The sequence below is a fragment of the Pygocentrus nattereri genome, chromosome 5, assembly GCF_015220715.1.
Source record: "Pygocentrus nattereri isolate fPygNat1 chromosome 5, fPygNat1.pri, whole genome shotgun sequence".
Classification (NCBI taxonomy): domain Eukaryota; kingdom Metazoa; phylum Chordata; class Actinopteri; order Characiformes; family Serrasalmidae; genus Pygocentrus; species Pygocentrus nattereri.
Window position 1 is genome coordinate 39,685,211 of NC_051215.1, and position 20,980 is coordinate 39,706,190.

General features: G+C 39.7%; 1 protein-coding gene across 15 annotated transcripts in view; it reads left to right on the plus strand.

Annotated features, from left to right (window-relative positions):
* Positions 1-20,980, plus strand: part of LOC108442125 (regulating synaptic membrane exocytosis protein 1) — an 84,491-nt gene that overhangs the window by 41,493 nt on the left and 22,018 nt on the right. For 10 of the 15 annotated variants that reach the window (XM_037538921.1, XM_037538923.1, XM_037538924.1 and 7 more), the window contains exons 5-14: positions 10,101-10,408; positions 11,236-12,125; positions 15,193-15,233; positions 16,425-16,535; positions 16,810-16,909; positions 17,462-17,585; positions 18,184-18,230; positions 18,348-18,687; positions 18,818-18,989; positions 20,256-20,409. In XM_037538921.1, the coding sequence (XP_037394818.1) occupies positions 10,101-10,408; positions 11,236-12,125; positions 15,193-15,233; positions 16,425-16,535; positions 16,810-16,909; positions 17,462-17,585; positions 18,184-18,230; positions 18,348-18,687; positions 18,818-18,989; positions 20,256-20,409 (2,287 nt within the window). Of the gene's footprint in view, positions 1-10,100; positions 10,409-11,235; positions 12,126-15,192; positions 15,234-16,424; positions 16,536-16,809; positions 16,910-17,461; positions 17,586-18,183; positions 18,231-18,344; positions 18,688-18,817; positions 18,990-20,255; positions 20,410-20,980 lie in introns of all 15 variants that reach the window. The other 5 variants (XM_037538932.1, XM_037538933.1, XM_037538935.1 and 2 more) reach the window with 2 other exon arrangements.

Here is a 20,980-nt window from a genome sequence, read left to right on the forward strand (position 1 = left end):
CACACAGTGATCTTGTATCATCTTGTTTCTAAGATGCAAACTTTGAGTAACTGTATACACCAAGCTGTGCTGCTAAAGCCTAGAGTAAGATTGATTTTTTATTCACTGTTATCCTGTAATGTAGCCATTCACATCTCCACATCTGCTTTTACAGACACAAACGGTGTGCAATTGTATACTCTTTGTTGCATCACCAAAGCATAGACAGAGATTGATTTTTTTTTTCTTCTGAGCGCGAGTGTAAAAATAGCCTTCCCTCAGAGGATGTGACTAGAAAGGGGGATGTCTAAATACATCTTCTGTATTATTTCCTCTTAATCTTTTGCTGAATTGAAAGAGGGCGGGGAGAGACAAGTGCTTCCATGTAATCCAGGATAGGCCTGTAGCGGATAATACATACACAAAAATGTACACACACATACAGTTATTATTAGCTGATCTGCTGATAAAACTGAAGCATGCTTTAGTTGTAGTGTTTTTGTGTTGTAAATTGGGCCCAATTTGTTTAAGCAATCAAGGAAATGTTTAATATTGTAGAGCAATTAAATCGACTCTATTTCTAAATGGTCTCTGAATGGTAACTGTATTGTTGTTTTCTTTCCTCTGTAAAGAAGAATATACATATACATCTACATTTATACACCCAGTTGGTATAACCCTTCATTAAATACACCTTCTTGGATCTACATTCATTCTCCATTTTTTCAGCTCCACAAACTATACAGGAGCACTTTGTAGTTCAACAATTACAGACTGTAATCTGTCTGTTTTTCTGCATACTGTGTTAACCTCCTGTTCTTCAGTGGTCAGGGTAATCTTTTGCTGCACAGTTTGCATTAGTCATCCTCTGGTTCTTCATCAGTGGTCACAGGACACAGCCCAGAGGATGCTGTTGGCTGGATGTTTTTTGTTGGTTGTCCATTCTCAGTCTAGCAGCACTCCAAAACTCCAGCAGCACTGCTGTCTGTGGTCCAGCAAAACACACATTAACACGACACCAGTCAGTGTCACTGCAGCGCTGAGAGTGAACTACCACCTAAATAATATCTGCTCTCTAGTGGTCTTGTGTGATAGTCCTGTCCATTTAAGAAAAGGGTAACTATATATATATATATAGTACATACACTATATTTCCAAAAGTATTCACTCACCCATCCAAATCATTGAATTCAGGTGTTCCTATCACTTCCATGGCCACAGGTGTATAAATCCAAGCACCTAGGCATACAGACGGCTTCGACAAACAATGGCTTGGTCTCAGGAGCTCCAGAGTGTTCCAGCGTGGCACCGTGATAGAATGGCATGTGTGCATCAAGTCCAGTCGTGAAATTTCTTTGCTACTAAATCTTCCACAGTCAACTGTCAGTGGTATTATAACAAAGTGGGAGAGATTGGGAATGACAGCAACTCTGCCACAAAGTGGCAGGCTACATAAAATGACAGAGTTGGGGTCAGCGGATGTTGAGGTGCATAGTGCGCAGAGGTCACCAACTTTCTGCTGAGTCAATCTCTACAGACCTCCAAACTTCATGTTGCCTTCAGATTAGCTCAAGAACAGCATAGAGAGCTTCATGGAATGAGTTTCCATGGCTGAGCAGCTGCATCTAAGCTTTACATCACCAAAAGCAATACAAAGCGTCCAATGCAGTGTAAAGTGCCGCCATTGGACTCTAGAGCAGTGGAGACGTGTTCTCTGGAGTGATGAATCACGCTTCTCCATTTGGAAATCTGATAGACGAGTCTGGGTTTGCGGTTGCCAAGAGAATGGTACTTGTCTGACTGCATTGTGCAAAGTATAAAGTTTGGTGGAGGGGGGATTATGGCGTGCTGTTGGTTTTCAGGAGTTGGGCTCGGCCCCTTAGTTCCAGTGAAAGGAACTCTTATTGCTCCAGCAGACCAAGAGATTTTGGACAATTTCATGTTCACAACTTTGTGGGAGCACCAGTCTATAAAGACATGAATGACTGAGTTTGGTGTAGGAGAACTTGACTGGCTTGTACAGAGACCTCAACCCGATAGAACACCTTTGGGATGAATTAGAGTGGAGACTGCATGCCAGGCCTTCTTGTCCAACATCAGTGTCTGACCTCACAAATACGCTTCTGGAAGAATGGTCAAAAATTCCCATAAACACTCCTAAACCTTGTGGAAAGCCTTCCCCGAGGAACTGTTTTAGCTGAATTATAGCTGCAAAGTTATAGCTGAGTTATAGCTGCAAAGGTTGGACTGACATCATATTAAACCCTATGGATTAAGGATGGGATGTCACTCAATTTCATATGCATGCCAAGCCAGATGAGCGAATACTTTTGGAAATGTAGTGTACATGTATACACACACACACACACACACACACACACACACATTTTCTAAGCCGCTTCTCCCTCAGGGTCACCGGGGGGTGCTGGAGCCTATACATGTATACATACATTTGCAAATAAGTAGAAATTGTACACTGACATTTGCAGAGAAATGTCATATTTTAAGATTTCTGTAAACATGTGTTTTAAGTTTAAGCATTAAATCATTTTATCATCATTTTATTGTTTTTAGGCATTATAAGAATAAGAAGAATAAAAAAAAATACAGTCAGTGGGTTTTGATATGGCATTGATGATATTAGGAAGAGACATTTTTGTTAATTTCTATTTTTAGATTTATTTAATGAAATGGAGAGCAAAAAAGAAATGAGAAAAAAGAAAATGTCTAGCACTGGACAGGTTCTCATATGTTTAATTAGCTGTAAGTTTATCCCAGCTGATCTATATCTGACACATACATGCTGCCATTTGTAAAAAGAACTAATTTAGCTTGTTTCCTTGTCTTGCTCAGTCTGTTTCAAGCTTCTGTGAGTGATGTTGTGCTAATTATTGCCTGATGTGTTGGCTTAGGCAGCAGAGATTGAATGGACCGTGACCCGTGATTGCTCCTGGACACCATGTGTCTGTCCACATGCTCACAGGCAGCAGCACCTTACTGATCACCAGCAGCTTTTATGATAATTAGTCTGATAATTAGACCATCACTGGCACTTGACATGTACGCTGCAGGGCTGAAGCTGGCCCTCCTCTTTCTCTTTCTCCTTCGCTTGCTTTTGCTTTCTCCATCAAGAAACATTTATTCCTGCTGAATTAATGCACAGTATGCTAACTAATTACTGTAGTATCATACCCAATTCACAAATTTGCTGCTTTCATAAACAGATAATTATTATTACTGGATTTTACTTGGGCTGTCACTATCAATTATATTAGTAATTAAGTATTCTAACTATTATTTTGATGATTAAAAAATCAAAATGAAGAATGTTTAAAAATAAGCAAAAATGAACTGAACAACAGTGAATTATGCATAGGCTTTCAAATCTGGCAAAAACTATATTAAAGACTTTTAATGTAAGTTAAAGATGTTCGGTTTAAGTATTTTCTTTAAATAGAATGAAGTAGTATTGCTGCGTCAGAAGAAAAAAACATGCTAAAATATGGTGAGCGTGCACTACTCTGAGTCACCCTGTAAAGCCTGAAATAAGAATTTAAAAGTCAGAGGTGTCGGGTCACATTTTGTCCACTTTATACATGCAATACCATATATTTCAAATTACGCTTCTGCCAAGTTATGACCTGGGAGCCAAAAAGCAAAAGATGAATGAATGTTTTATCGCAGACCAACCCCAAAACACACACACACACACAAACATACACATTGATGCACACACACATTCATACACACTGTGTATCGTGTCCTAGTTTTTGCATGCAGAAATGGCTAATGGTGCTGTTTTTGCTCCCTTGAGATGGCTTTAAAGCATACAACAAATTGCCTCTAGAGGTTAGTTAAAGAGGTTTGAAGTGATATCATTCTCCTGCTTCATATCACACCTGGACTGTTTCACTGCTAAATTCTACAATATTAAGATCTCAGTGGCAAGTTAACAGCGTATCAATTTAGCAGATTTGTAGATACCACATTAAAAAGTAAACATAATATATATTACTTTATCTCTTTTTTATTATATTCTAATAAGCATAATATTATCCTCAAATGTGATACTTCATATCTATTTATTTCTAATAACCTATTCTAAAACTATTCATATCTAATCAAATGAGATTTTTTTGTGATGTCATTCCATACACCCACACTAATAAATGTACGCATAGCTGTATAGGGGTATGCAATGTGTTAGTGGCAATAGAAAACTGACCTAATCCATGTAAGAAGGGTCCAGGCCCATGCCTGACAGCTGGGGGATTCTACCGCTGATTTACTTTAGATTAGTTTGGAGCACTGCCAGGCCTGTTCAATCAGGACAAAATGCTTTTTTACTGTCCATGGCCATGACCTGCACCTCCTGCCCTATATCGTTTCAGTCCAGGCTTCTACCTCCAGTATCTCTCCTGTTTGGGTCACACATATTTCTTAATGATTTTATTATGCAAATCCCTTTTAAGCTTAGGTGACCAGATCACTAATGGTACTTGCCTTGGATGTATGATTCTAGGAAAACCCTTCAACTGATATGAAAGCTTTACATTACATGGAAGCTTGTTAAACTGTAAGGTTCTTTATGCTCACATGTTTAAAAAATGATTCTTTAAAGAATTATCCACTGAAAGGTTCCTTCAGAAGAAATCACATAATAAGGTGTGGAAATGAGATTATTAAGTCATGGCCACCACTTTTTAAGGCATGGGAACACCTTACTAAGTGGTGGCCACTACTTAATTGTCTTGTTCCCATGCCTTACTCATCATTGCTTATCAAAGATTGTGGATGAGTTTGAAATCAGGTTAGGCACAAACTTCCACAAGGCTGTCAGTTTCACACAGTTGTCATCTCTGGCATAGAATCTTTAGCTTCTAATACATGTATTATCTACACTGTAAAAATAAAATAAATAAATAAATAAATAAGTCAACTTGAAATTCTAGTTAACCTTTTGCTTAGCTGTGTTTTACTTTCTCAACTTAGTATAGTCAGAGAATTTCCTTTTTTAGCACTACACTCTTAATAAAGATTTTTCTTCAAGGTTCTTTAGTAAACACAATGGTTTTTTAGCTTTATAGAACCATGAACACTCTAAGAACCATTTGCATATATAGAACTTTTTTCAATGGCTCTATATAGCACCAAAAAGAGTTCCTTTACTATTACAAGCTTGCCATCATGACAATATAAGAACCCTTTTTTCAAAAAGATGCTGTATAAAACCATACACAACACTTTTTTTCAATCTGAAGAACTTTTTCGCCATGCCTTTAAACATACAAGTGGTTCTTTGAGTGTTTATGCTTCTACATAGAACCATTGCTTTACTAGAGATCTCTTGAAGAACCTTTTGTAAGAGTGTATACCTTGGGCTAAGTCAGGAAAACAGTTTATGCTGAGCTCACCAAAAACCAAAAAAGCTGTGAATACAATTGCCCCCATATTTGCTCTCAATTGCTTAATGTTTTTCGCTTGATCTACCTCCCTCCTCCCAGTTTAGTCACTGCTAATCCCTCCCACAGACTATGACTTGCCCTACCATGGTGGTGTGTGTGTGTGTATGTATGTATGTGTGTGTGTATATATATATATATATATATATATATATATATATATATATATATATATATATACACACAAATTTTATTCATTCTATAACTCTATGGTCAGAGTGGAGGGAGCCCTCACCCCCGCCTCCAGAGGATGTTGTGTGATGGAAAAGTCTTGGTCTGTGGGTGGGAACTGGCAATGACTAAACTGTAGAGGTCTATAATCTATTTTAGCATTATTATAATACTTTCTCTTATTACTAATTCATTATTTGACCTAATGTTAAACTATGTTGTCAGTTGTGCAGCCTATGCTGTAGAAGATGGATGGATTGTTAAGTTGTGGTGTCAGACGGTGGGTGGTATAGGAAAAACTAGGACAAGAGTTTTGGTAGCAGGTGGCATATGTGAACACTCTGTTATCCTGCTAGAAGCACAGAGTGTGTTTGGCTGGCACAGACATCAGCAGCAGAAGGCCAGTGTGTTTATGTATGTGGAAATGTGTGTCCCTCTGTGTATGTGTGTGTGTTGCTTTGGCATTGTGTCCATGAGGCCAAAGGATGTCTTTACCCACCAAAGCTATGCGGTGAGCTGGGGAATTGTTTGCGGCTTCCTGATGGTGCTGGCTGGGTGGATGCCTGGATAAATATAACCGTGTTTATGCACCTCCCCACCCCCCCACCACCCCCCCGCCAACACTTTAATCAAAAGCAATCTGGAGGAGGGGAGTGGAAAAAAAGAGGGAAAATATGGAATCTGCCAAGATCTTTTTGTGTTCTCTTTCCATCAGTCTCCTCCTGAAGGAATCAGCAGGGACTGAGTGAGGATATGGGGGAGGGTGATGGATAGCACTACTAATGCCTATAAAAACAGGAGCTGGCCTGCCATGACTCTCTTCATGGCTCCTGCAGCTATCCCCCCAGAGGACATGGTCAATGCTTACGTTTTACAGCCATATGATTCCTTCCCAAAGACCTGATGACTTTGAATGTCTACTTGAACATTACGCACATTGAATCCAGTAATTAATTAAAAATTTATTTCTTAAAATCTTCATATTGTAAATGTGTTTAACAAAATGTCCAGTTAACCAACTTAAATAGTTACAATAGTATTTCTCCCATAGATGTAATATGATCTGTGTTCAAAGTTCATAGACACCTGCATACCTGCTCATCCAACAATTCATCTGAATGCAATGCAACAGCTACAGTAACAGCCTCTGCTCTTCTGAGACGGCTTTATAGTAGATTTTGGAACACTGCTGTGAGGATTTGATTCTGTTCAGCCACAAGAGCTTTAGTGAGGATAGGTGCTGATTGTGGATGGTTAGTTCTGCCAACCCAACTGGTGTTCAGTCACTCCAGAGAACACTGCTGTTGCAACAGCCCAATGGCCAACACTTGGCCTTAGGATGGGGACCTTAGCCTCATGGAACTGCTACAGAGTGGCACATTTAGCAACTAGGGTTGACACCTCAGCCTTGTAAAATCCCTGGACAATCTAATGTAGATGTCAGTTCCTCTACCTAATCTTCTCAGAAATCATGCTGCAGTGCTGTCTTATACATAGTCACCAGCAGTGCACCTTTCTGAAACAGTTGTTCCTGCATTGGGGGTATTCTGAACCACTCAAACCCATAGTTTGTATACAAATGGTTTCATTGGTTTAAAAGGAATAAATTCATAAAAATGCTAAGATATGAAACTGATTGAATTGCATCTTTTCCTGTACAGATGACCAAAATCCAGGACGATCCAGAAACATCCAGGATGATTAATGAAAATCCTGGATGGGTGGCGACCTTAGACACATTCTACTGGCAGTGCTTTTCTTTTATGATTTGGGTACAATGCAGTGTTTATGTCAGTAATGGTGCACCTTAAAATAGCTGAATTCACTAATTAGAAAGGATGTTTGGATACTGGATAACATATGTCTATTTACAAGTTATCACATATTCACATATTCAAACAAAATTTTTATTATAATTATTTTTTTATTCATTGCTCATCTGTAATTTCTCTGTATTTCCAAACATGCATTTCATGCTGGGGTTAACAGTCACTACCAGAAAAGGGATGCATAATTTTATGAGAAGGTACTTTTTCACTACTGTAGTATATGTTAATAATATTGTGGCAACTATATAATGTTTGGTGCCATACTTAGTTATGTAAGTTAGCTACAGCATTGAAGGTCAGAGGCATTGGGAGATGGGGGGGGGTGTAGCAGGGTTGGATGGTATTGGGTTGGAGGCAGGGGTTGGTCCACATCATTTAAATCTTTTTTATAAATATGGCTATTTTTAAATGTCCACATGCAAAGCCACATAAATTCCATCTCAAATATACTAAAAACAGTTGTATATCGGTATCCACATCAACACTACATTCATCCATTGTAGACCCAATCGTTTAAAAACAATGAATACATAAAATCTCATTTAATATTTCACACAACTACAATTTGAGTTTTGCTTAACATAGCCATAAAATAATATTCTGTCACACTGACTTGATAAAGAGTGACACCATTTTCAAGTTTTATGAGAGCACAGACTGAAAGCTTTTGCTCAGGATTCATCACTTGTTGTTAGCTCTCTATGGAACTGATCAGCCCACTTTAAAGAGGGCAAAATACAGTCCAATTACAGAGAATATCGAATAAAGACCAGTTAAAAAGAGATAAACAAACATTATTGTGTATGAATGATGCTTTGCAAATGCTAATCTATGGATTACCTAATATGACAAACGACATCAAAGGAAACATGAGAGGGAATGAACGTTTAATTTGCCAAAGAAGCTAGGGTCCTTGTGCGAGAGAGACTGAATCTGGTAGTGAATGTTTGTCTGCAAGAGTGAAGCTGCATGAGAGACAGTGAAGGTTTGTCCGCAAGAGCATTTGGCCCACCCTCAAATTTGTCATGCCTGCTCAAAACAGCGGTTCTAGCACTGCTTCCAGGTATAGCACTGTCAAATTCTTCACCTGGCTGCACTTCATAGGCACAATGAAAATAGTGCAGCATCCAGCTACTGGTATGCGCTAGGAGCACGGGAGGTGTGGCCATACAGAGCATCCATGTGCAGAGGCTCCGGGGGGCACAGAGCCTGTAGTAGAAGAGACTTTCCTTGTAAATACGTTGCTGTTGTTAGCTAAGTGAAGTGTCTGTGTGATGTATGTGTTATTCTGTGCTGGGTTATGGAGCTAAGTGGGATAAGTTTCTACCATGAAGAAGAGTTGTGTGGTTAGAAGTGACCTACCTGCTTCTGGGCTGTGTCAGCTAGTGCCAAGCAGTGGTTGCTTTTTGCTGCTTATTCAATAAAAGAATACTTTCCTTTAAAACGCAATGTTTTATGTGTCTTATTATACACCAAACCACAATAGGTTTAGGATTAGGGTTATCTTTTAGCTTGTAAGTAAGACAGAACTGCGTTAATTTATCAGCATAATCTGTGTTTATAAACACTGCATTAGTTATTGATTTTGTTTAGTTTACTGACCAAGTTTGTTAATTATCTTTTCACTTTCCTTCAGTTCAGGTTAGTTTGTCACGTGTTTAGTGAAGGTGTTCTGATGCACAAGCTAATTGTGATCATTTTGCGCATCACACCGCCCTCATTGGTTATTATAGAAACTAGTCCCACCCCTATTACTTTACTGCCTGCACTGTCCCATAAGTCAGTGCCTTAGCAGGCAGCATTGTCCACTGTATCATTTCTGGTGTTTTCTGCATTTTTGCTGCATCGGCGTGGACACCCAGGATTATGGGATATGCAATGCAGCAAAGTACCTTCAAAAACGTCCAAAAATAGGGACCTCAGCAGGCAGTGTTTTCTAGAAACATTAAGTTTGGACATGACTGTCCACCCTCCTGCCTCAGAACGCTGTATGAGTAGGCACAGACACAGGCCCAGTCCCAGACACTGCCTATATTTGCATTCAAGTAAACCGCCATTGCCAAAAGGTTTCTCCTTCACTGGCACAGCTTATCAGCCTCTATTCCCTCATGACATCGGGCAACTGGGATGCTACAGAAGCTTACACCATTGTTTTGCTGTTGGTAGTACAGCACTCTATGGCTATATTTCATTATTAACGAACTAACGGTGTACAAACTGTGGCTTTACGAGTGCTGCTGTTGCCACTGTCATCACCGGTTGTATGTCAACAATATGGCGGCAGCAACAAGTGTGACATCAAGCAAGTACTTTCTACACAAACTCAGATAATGTTTTGTTATTTAACATGTTTTCATGTTTAGGTTTGAGGTAACTGCACATATTTACCTTTTATTTATAGATTTTTTTTACAGTACAGTCAAGGTGTGGTGCAAATGCACTTTTGAAATGAGCAGTGTTTGGTTTCACAAATCATATGCGACAGAATGGAGTCTTTCTCTAAGCTGTAAATTCCATCTCATCACATTTCTGTCCTTATTTAATTTGCATCAAAAGAAAAGTATTTATTTGTGTTTGAAACACTCATCACAAAAATGGTTGGGCTACTTCTTACTCGAGGTAAGGTGGAATGTATTCTAAAGTTCTCTCCATTTTGCAGGTAATGTGGGTATGTAACCAGTGCCGTAAGCAGCAGGACATCCTCACTAAATCAGGGGAATGGTTTCCGGGACAGGGGCCAAAGCCGAAGCCAGCGGGGCTTGGAACGGCAGTAAGTGACCCAGCTATGTGCGGAGACCCCACAGTAGAAAAGAAAGTGCGCCCTAAGTCTCAGATCCACCTCGATTCCTCTGCCTCTACTGCCCACGACAGCCAGCTGCCTGCCTCCACTAACCCCAGCAAAGGCCCTGTTGCTGGACAGGCCGACATGTCTTCATCCCGTTCCCGCAGTGAACCACCACGAGACAGGTACTCATCCTCCCTCCCTATTGCAGTGCCTTAATTAAGAAAGCCACTTTACTTTGTTTTTTTAGGAACACATACGGTACATGGAATACAAGGTTTATGGTTATTACCATAGTCACCATATGGTTATTACCATAGTCATTTCTATCATTGTACATCAATAATATTTTTTTGTAATTTCAGCAAATAGACTTTTCTTACAAACTTCTTACTTGACACTTAAAAAAAATGTTATCTTGTCAATTAAACTCTTTTTTATTCTTGCTCTTAGAGAATTTGTTATACAGTGTGAAGACGTGTAGTTTAGCTTATCTTAGCATAATGTGTGAAGTTTACTGGAACAGGTGGAACAAGTGTCTTGTTATTATGCATATATGGCTTGCATATATGCAAATTCTATGCATATATGCGTATAGTCATACAGTGGATGTAGTCTATTATGTTATTGGTAATTATAAGAAATATGATTCAGTGACACTATTTGCTTATTAAAGCTTATTTATTACCTTTTCCCATGTGCAGACATGCTTGTGTTGAGCATTACCTCGCTGTATGTAATTCTAAATTTTACATATTGTTGCTCTCACAACAAAACCTCCATTTCTAGTTACCAGCTGCCTTTGACATTGTGTGACATTGTCTGTTCCATTAACTTCCATTCAATGTTTTTCCATCTCCTGACAATTTACCATTTTAGACACATCAGGTTTTGTTTTGACAGCAGCAATATAATTTAAACAAATAATTTACAATGAGAATGTGATAAATCCATTTAACCCTGAATAGCAATCAACCAAAGGTCCTCTGATCCTTGCTTTCGTCATTTTCAGGAAAAAGCAGTCGCCAACCTCAGATCAGAATGGCAAGGTCGGGCAGAGGGGTGAGAGGCGTCGGGGACTACCCAAACTCCAGTCCCAGGCTTCAGAGGAGCGGGAGGCTGGAGACAGTCGCAGGGAGAGCCGACGGCTGCTCAAGACTCGATCCCAGGAGCGAAGCGATGCTGAGCTGGAGAAGGGAGGTTTAGGGGAACCCAGAAGGACAGAGGGTGAGCACAGGCCACCTCTAGAGGAGTACCGAGGTGAGCCTGCCTCCACACGACACCCGGCTAAGCCCCAGTCGGGGGAGCAAGAGGGCCATCCACAACCGAAGGCACCGCGAATCAGACATCCTGAGGGGGGCTTGGCCAATAGGGATGCTGGGGAGGTGGGAAAGGAGGGTAGGATGGGCCATAGGTGGTCAGAGGAGCGGCAGGCCTCTCTGGAGGGCCAGCAGCAACCTTATACTGGGGAGAGGACCGTGGGGGGCACTGGGGGGCAGGGAGGACCTGCCATACAACCTCTTCCTTCTAAAACGAACCATACTCCATCACCCCAGCCGCCGGCACCAGGGTTCCGAGTGGGCCCCGCTGTGCCCGCCGGTCCCCCTGAGCTCAGGGAGCCTCCAGAATGGGGCAGGAAGCTGCAGCCCAGCCACCTGGAGCCCGGCTCGGCCGCCATGCTGCGCAAGACCAAGAGGGAAAAGGCTGAAAGCATGCTGCGCAATGACTCGCTCAGCTCCGACCAGTCTGAGTCCTTGCGACCGCCTCCGCCCCGCCCTTACAAGAGCAAGCGTGGCAGTAACAAAAGGCAAATGTCTGTCAGTAGCTCGGAGGAGGAGGGCGGCTCCACACCTGAGTACACCAGCTGTGAAGACGTGGATATTGAGAGCGTCAGTGAAAGAGGTGGGAAGCAGTGAGCATTTCCCAATACATGTGTAGTATTCATAATTACATACAAATTACCTTTAAATTGTCTACTGAATAATTCATCTTAGCTACGGAATAACAAGCCATAATATTAATAAATGAATTATAATTTCTGATTTTAAGGAATTCTGTGAATCAATTAAGATGCGTAAACCTACACTGACTTCTCTGGAACATAGGCCAGACCTAGGATAGGAGTTCTATTGAAGGTAAAATCGGTCATTTGCAAAGAGCTAACAGTCTGCTACTTATTGTTCCTATGTCTTTCAAGCTATTAGCTAAGGTTGTCTAGCAGCATTCATCAGACTAAAAACTGTCACCAGCTAAGAAAAGATCTTAACATTGATCTGCAACATTAGATATCAAAATAAGTGATTTTTTTTTATCAAAAACAGATACCACCCCCTGGATAAACTATTGAGCCAGCATAAATCTGCCTGTTGATAGTTTTGACACTGAGCTGTGTGATCTTCCACATAGATCAATACAAAACTTTTTCATCTTCAGACATGAAATAAAAACAACTCTACATGTTCAGAGTAGCACGTGTAGGAGACATTATGCATTCCTCAGTAACTCCTTTCCACCATTCCACTGCCGGTTCCATTCTCACTGCAGGCTTGTTATATCTGAGTTGTTCCTTTGCTTGATGGAAGGAGTAACATTTAAGGACTATTGTAATTGGTTTAGAGGTGTATGCATCAAGATTTTGCAAATGGTCAACTAAACTGTTTCAGCAGGTAATTGATTGAGGATTCTTTTTAGATACACCTCAGTGACAAATTAGGTTCTTTGAGGCTCGGAAGAATGTATATAAGATTAATGATTTCTGACAAAGACATATACCTTTGTGTGTGTGTGTGTGTGTGTGTGTGTGTGTGTGTGTGTGTGTGTGTGTGTGTGTGTTTGGACCAGTAAGCTAAACCAATAACGTGGAGGGTAGGAGACATTGTGCTCATGGTTGCATGCTGTTTGGCGGACAAAGTGGTTGAACACAGACTTAAAAGGTCAGTGTATTAACACAAGCTGGAGATGAAATGTAAACAGCAGAGAGAGAGAGAGAGAGAGAGAGAGTGAGAGAGAAAAGAGAATGAGCAGTGCACCAACTCATTCTTATCCTTGTAGCAGGACTTAATCAGACTGAGAGCTTTCATTAACACTGCAGGTAAGAGGCCTGATAGCTCACACAGGATATGAAGTATCACTGATGCTAGAGGCTTTCATTAGCTTGTGAATTGATTTGGCTTGGCCTTGTTTTACATTGATATAAAATGTATGTACTGATTCCTTTCAGGCAATAATATATCAGTTTATATTAGTTATTATACATTCATTTTTGGCATTAATATTTTGAGCAGTTTATTGTGACTCAAAGTACTGTATAAAGTTAAACTTATCATTGTATCAGTACTATCAAAAACAGAAGAATGATTTTGAACAATGTTTGTCAGTGTATTTTCATTGTTTTAAAGTTAGAATGTGGATTTGTATGTGTTTGTAAATAGTAGATGCATTTATGAAGCATGAAAACACTTTTGGAACAGCTATGCATTCAATAATTGTGATATCAAAGTACTGGTTGTAAATCTTCACCTTGTGATGCCTCTTGGCAGATGTGCAGATGAAAGGTCAACAGGGTCATGAGAGTATGACACAAAACAGCTGTGATAATAAACTTTAATGTGCTGCTGCATCACAGTTGCAAATTTTTAAGTCATGTTTTTCTGAGAAACAATGTTTATCTGCATTATAGTGGTCTCACACCGATGACATCATGATTGACCACTTTTCTGTGTATGGGTTGTCTATTGGTGTGAGTTTAATTTACAAATGGCCTTTGTATGTGTGTGTTTGTATGTGTGTTTAATTTTGTAGAAACTTTTTTAGGGCAACACTTTTAGGAACAGAACTGGGTTAGATAGTGAAGAACAGTTTCTTTAAGGAAAGATGCATTGCACTGAGTACAGTTTTTTTAAGCTTCTTGTTTGTAACCCACATCATAACCCACATAGATCTTACCTCCCTCTAGAGCTTTTCTTCTTTTTTTTCACTGATTTGTTTCACTATACATCAGCTAAACTCCTCGGCCAGCCAGTAATTCAAACAGAATTACGTAGTCGTGCTGGAAGAGAAAGGGAATAAGAGTGGTGAGTGGTTAATCAAAGCTCATTTCAAACAAGCCAGAGTCATCTATGCACACGTTCCTTTTTTAGCTCTGCAAGAGACCTGTGTCAGCATCAACTACATAATGGCCTTAGAGAAGCTTAAGAAAATATGAATGAAATCTATACAGGTTAACCTTATTAACATTAACATTAACAGTTGCTGAGTGTGTCAGCATGCATGGTTATACACTGAGTGATGTGCCTCCTGCCTTTTTGTCATTAGATAGTGAATAACTCTTCAATCTGTCATTAGTTATTTTTGAATGATTCAGAGAGATTGTAAACAACGTTCCAGGGAGAGACTAAATCATGAACTCATCGCTTCACTACTGTGCGTCATACCCATCTTTCCTGATCGCCTTTGGCACTTGAGATGTCCCATGTGCTCAGAAAAAAGCAGAAAATGGTCAGTCCAGGGGCACACATGCGCACATGGTGCCCTTACATAAAACATGCCAAGAGTAAATATGAGGCCAACGTCATGGAAAGCTCAGACACTGCCCCTGAGTGTGTGTGTGTGTGCCATTGTATGTCATCAAGCTTCCTCTGTCAAGAGACTAAATGAAGCTCTTAAGAGCTGTGCAAACACAAGTTCAGCAGCACAGATGCCCCATTTATCCCCATTCGCGCCCTCGTCCTGTAGGGCAAAATGAGCGGGCCGTGCTTTAGGGTGACAGTTTGGCAGAGTGTGCCCCTCCAGAGCCCAAATGTTCATTAAACGGAGTACTGTGAGTGTAAACAGCAGGTTTGGAGAGTGTGTGTTCTGGCTAGCATAAAGCAGCAGCTCGTCAGGCAGGGAGGCTGCATGTTTGTGCTGCTCTGAACACTCTGAAGCCTCACTTGAGCTCACTCTGCTTCTCTGTTCCTCTGTTTTCCAGGGGACTGGGAGTGCTATCCTCTGGACCCCACTGTATGGCATGTATGTATTTCCTGCATGTTGATTAACTGTCAGGAGGTATAGATTGTATTGTTGCTCTATATCAAATGACTTAATAAATATAGAACCACAAAAGTCTAGAGATGGGATACAGTACAATTTAAATGATTCTACTGTGATACACCTGCACAATATTACAGGTTTCAAATTTTTAGATATGACCAGAGTGATGAATGCAGCTGTGAGAGCATGTGAAAATAATTGAGAAGGCTGTATAACATCACCAGTGAAGTTTATTAAAATTATCATTCAGAATAACTGAAGAATGTAAAAAGATAATCAGTGATGTTGAATAGCTACCTGAAACTCCGCCTACTTCCATAAAGTTCCCAACTCTACCTTTTGCTTCCTGTGACATAGCACCTCACCACCCTACACCATTTGAATCAGTCCTATCTCTCCCACTTCTGTTCATCACATGGGGGAAGGGCAGGCCAAGTTTTCTAGCTTAAAGCAGAAGCCACTAAGAACCAGAGTAAGCTGTATAGTATTATGAACCAGTAAGCCAGTAAGCTCTATATTATTAATGAATTATTATGCTGTTTTTGAAACAAAACCCTCTATCTCCAAAATGGTAACTTTACAGGAGAAGGAAAAAACCTGTTTTACTTTTAATGTAAGCCAATGGAACCAGACTTTTTTCCAAGTCATTTTGGGCCATTTCTTTTGGTCCATTCATCATTAAATTTACACACAATGTAAAGAGCAGCAGGCCTTTTATGTCAAATTATGTCAAAAGCTGAAAATCACCAAAAGTGGAGATAACAGCGACAACATCGATACACATACATATATATATATATATATGTTGTATAGTATTTCATGGTATACATTGTCTTTATCTATTTTAGTATGTATTGTCCGTTTCTCTTGTATGCTGCTGGAACACCCTATTTTCACTTTGAAGATTAATAAAATGTTAGCTTATCTTATATAATACAAAAATCTGTTTTGGTTTAAGGTTTTAAGCAAAATAGTGAATGTTAGTATTGTACATAAAATAAAGAAACCAATAATATGATGTTCCAGACTAGAAGTAGAGTAGTTTTAGAATGTGTTCATTTTTTTCTGGATATGTGTGCACGTGTGTGTGTGTCAAGGTAAGGTGAGGGTTAGGTGTAATAAGACAGTTTCCCCTCTGATGGGATTAAATCACTGCCTTGTTCTCTCCAGCATCCAGTTACATGGCAGCCCTCCAAGGAAGGTGATCATTTAATCGGCCGAATCACTCTGAGCAAGCGTACGGCCATGCCCAAAGAGGCTGGAGCACTGCTGGGGCTAAAGGTCAGTTGACACACACAGCTCCGACACCAATTACACGCTGTTACACATGCATACACACACAGGTCCTCTCCGTGTACTGTCACAAGCAAAATGATTTCATATTGCCCAGCAGCATATCATTGCTGTTGTGGGAAAACCTTGTATCTCAGAAATTTAAATTTATATGAGAAGGAAATGTGTTTTTATTTTTATTTTTATTGTTCTTTCTTCCAGTAAGCTTTCTCTGCAGTGTTTTCCCTATATTTATTGTATTGTTTTTGTGCTGTGTGTGTAGGTGGTAGGGGGAAAAATCACAGAAACAGGTAGACTCGGGGCCTTCATCACCAAAGTTAAAAAGGGAAGCCTGGCAGATGTGGTGGGCCATTTACGGGCAGGTCAGCTCAGTTATGCTTCACTTTTTTCACTTTTGTGTCAGATTATCTGCAACATAACCACAAAATTGAACAAAGAGCATTTGAAAATATCTAGAGCAATGTCCTCATTTCAGTGCATTGCTTTTTACAGAGATTCCCATAATGTTTCATGGCTGTATCTTACTCTGAAGAGGAGGAATGCGTAGATTTGATCTTTAATTTTACTTTATACTAGGAATGCATGACAATATCGCAGTCCTATTGGTTTTGGCAGATATTTGCATAAAAATATATTTTTCCAATATTTCAAATCAATATATTATGATATTTTTATTGATCTCCAGACGAGCAGAACGTTTAAGTGAAACTGGGCTACTCTAACAAAATATCTACATCATTTTGCTGGATTTATAAAAGAAAAAACAATTCAATGTCACATTTCTGTGTAATGCTAAGCCAGGTGGATTTGTATTAGTATTTATATCATCAGATCTGACAAATAACGGATATTGGCATCGGCCGAGAATTCCCCTATTGGTGCATACCTTCCATATACTTTTCTTTTCTCTCTAGGAGATGAGGTGCTACAGTGGAATGGTAAATCATTGCCTGGATTAACTAAGAAGGAAGTTTACAATATCATTTTGGATTCCCAAATGGAACCCCAAGTTGAATTAGTTGTTTCAAGGCCCATTGGGTAAGTCTTCCATTACCTTCCTACCATTCTTAATGAAATTGGTTCCTTTTAGCCACAGCTAGTGTTATTTCAGTGGCAAATGACCTGCAGGATCTCTTAAGCACAGAGATTTGTCATAGTCTATTCAGGAGGAAGTCTGCACTCAAGGCACAAGTGTTTGCTCAGTCTAGCCTACTTCAGCATTACAGAGTTCTCCTGTAATTTATGTTTCTATTGTGTTTAGTTTTCACTGTTACCCATTATATTCTCCTTTGCACTGTCCTCCTACCTCTTTAAAAAGATGTATTCATTGATTTCTCTCCAAACACTTGCGAAGGGTGTATAAATCTTACCAGTAAGTAAAACAAACTCCATGAGATGATTTTCATCCCCCAACTCTCTCCCCATTTGCCTCTGTTGATTTCCCCATGGAAAGCGCAGCCCTCGAAAACTGAAGCCACGTACTGTTCTGCGTCTACCTCCTGACTATTACTCCTTGTGTTTATCAGCTGACCCTGCAAAGTTTGGTTCAGATTGCCTTGGCTGTGTATGTGTGTGTATCTGTGTGTATGTGTATTAGAATTTAAATGGAATTTATATACATTCAATTTTTTTCCAGTGATATACCAAGAATACCAGAAACATCACACCCTCCATTAGAATCTAGTGAGTACTATCTCAAGTACCATGTCCTGGAGTAATTGCTGTTTGCTTAGCCCTCTGGTCAGCATGGTGTCAGTTGTGATTTTAGTGGTGCCTTTGTTGTCTGTGCCTCTACAGCAGGTTCAAGCTCCTTCGAGTCTCAGAAAATGGAGCGGCCATCTATATCTGTCCTGTCCCCTTCCAGCCCCAGTGGTCTGAGAGATGCACCCCAGCTCCTGCCTGGACAGCTCTCGGTGGATACAATACTGCTCAGCATGTTAACACATCTCACACTTTTATGCGGTTTCTCATTCCTCTGTGTACGAAACCTCTGCTTGTGTTTCTTGCAGGTGAAAATGTGGTATGATAAGGTGGGCCATCAGTTGATAGTAAATGTGCTGCAGGCCAAAGAGCTGCCCCCGAGACTGGATGGACGACCCCGAAACCCTTACGTCAAAATGTACTTCCTTCCTGATAGAAGGTGCTCAGACTTTAACAGAATGAATTCTGATCTTTAGGAATGGGAGCTGCACTTCAGTCTGTTCTTTGTTATGGCTATGTTTGGTTTTGATTTTGTGGTCATATATGTCCATTTGCTGTGTCTCTGCCAGTGATAAAAGCAAGCGGAGAACAAAAACAGTCAAGAAAAGTTTGGAGCCCAAATGGAACCAGACATTTGTGTACTCCCATGTGCACCGGCGAGATTTCAGGGAGCACATGCTGGAGATCACAGTGTGGGACCAGCCCAGAGTGCAAGACGAGGAAAGTGACTTCCTGGGAGAGGTATGGGAAAGACATTTGTTTGTGTATCACATTTGAAGCTACATAATGTACTGTAAGATGAATTGAAAGATTGCAAGCATGTTGAAAGACTATTAAAAGAGAACAACATGTCTTCTGTGAGTGAAGGATCTACTGTTGTCAACACATCTTCATCAATATATTGTTGATTTGTCATTTGAGACCTGGAGCTGGACTTTCTTTTTGAGCATGTGATTAAGGCATTAATACATAAAGACGTATGACATGGTTTAAAATCCTACATCAAAATCCTATGCGACACTTCTGACTTTTAAATGACTATGTCAGGTTTAGAGGGTGACTTGCCACAGTGCATGTACACCACATTTTCACATGTGTTTTTAGCTTTCATGTGTTTTTCATGTGTTTTTTCAGTAATGCTACTTCTGTCAACTTCAACAGTGTTACATAATGCAATTAAGTATTAAGTCCTGTTAGAGATTGATTGCTTTTGTCTGGGTACATATTGTTTTTAAGTGATTACTTCTAGTATGAATCCACAATGTTGTTTTTCCTGTCTGATAAGTAAGAATTCAGTAGTGGACAACTTTTTTGGTGAATTCCTTCAGAAGTAGTAGTCCTGGTTTTGAATGGATCTCATACTAACATACTAACAGAACATGTTAAACTTATGAACATGTGAAACTTACTTCCGGCGCGTGAAACTTACTTCCGGCACCGGCGAGAGCGGCAGCCTGTTACAGCAGCTCCTGCTTACTTTCGTGTTTTCCTACTTTTTCTCTCTCTGTTAGTATGTAAGTTAGTTGTGAGTTGTTTTTTGTTTGTGAATTTCCCCACTGTGGGACTAATAAAGGATTAGCTTATCTTATCTTATCTTATCTTATCTTATCTTATCTTATCTTATCTTATCTTATCTTATCTTATTGTCTTCCGGTGTGGCTTCTTTACCATAATGCAGGAAATTACAGCAAAAATAATATATACTGACAAGTGAAAGCACATTATATCCAATAGTTTCCGTTGGGAGTACATAACTTTGGTAGTGAAACTGTTGAGCAAAAGTGTTTAGAGATATGTTAAACATTCTCAACAATGTCATAAAATGAATCATTAAATATACTAACTAGATTCAAGATGATTTCCCTGGCCAAGAGCAGGTACTTTATCCCCTGTGTATCAGATTGTTTTACAAAACGTCCCCTGGTAAAACTAATTCAGTTTGAGTAGTGCTTTATTATATTTGTAGCTTTCTCCATCAACCTCTCTTCATTTTTCACTCCACTGTAGATCCTGATTGAGCTAGAGACTGCCCTGCTGGATGATAAGCCTCACTGGTACAAGCTGCAGACCCATGACCTCTCTTCTATCCCACTGCCCCACCCCTCACCGTACCTGCCCCGCAGACACACCCACACAGACACGCCAGCCAAGAAGCTGCAGCGTGAGTGAATGGAGAGGACAGTGTCATATTTGGATGTGTGAAAATAGGGTGTGGAACGGACAAAAAGGAAGCTATTTACACAACTTGCAATCCTATGCCAAAGTTTGGGTGTCCATGGTTCAATTATATGTTTTCTTGATTTTTTAAGTGCAAAGTCCTCTACAGAGAACACACTACTGCACATTTTAATGCATAGTTTTAATGTTTATTTGCTGAATTTAACTTATTGGGAAACATAGAATATAAAATGTGGCTTGTGCAAACATTATGGCAAATTTGATGTTTTAAATTTAGCAAATAAATAGAACTTGTCTACTAAAATCTGCAGAAAAATACCATATTTACAATAAGAAAATTATCAAAACATAATTTGACTGGGGATGGCCAGACTTTTGCACACAACTGCATATTAACTATGCCAATTATTCAGCAAAGAAGTGTGGGAAAAAATGCTAAACTAAGGGACTATAATTATTCAAACAGCTCACTTCAAAGAAGGTTATTTATTGATTTATTTATCTCATTAATGCTTTATGACTATTATGACTAAGTCTATATATTCATAAATTTG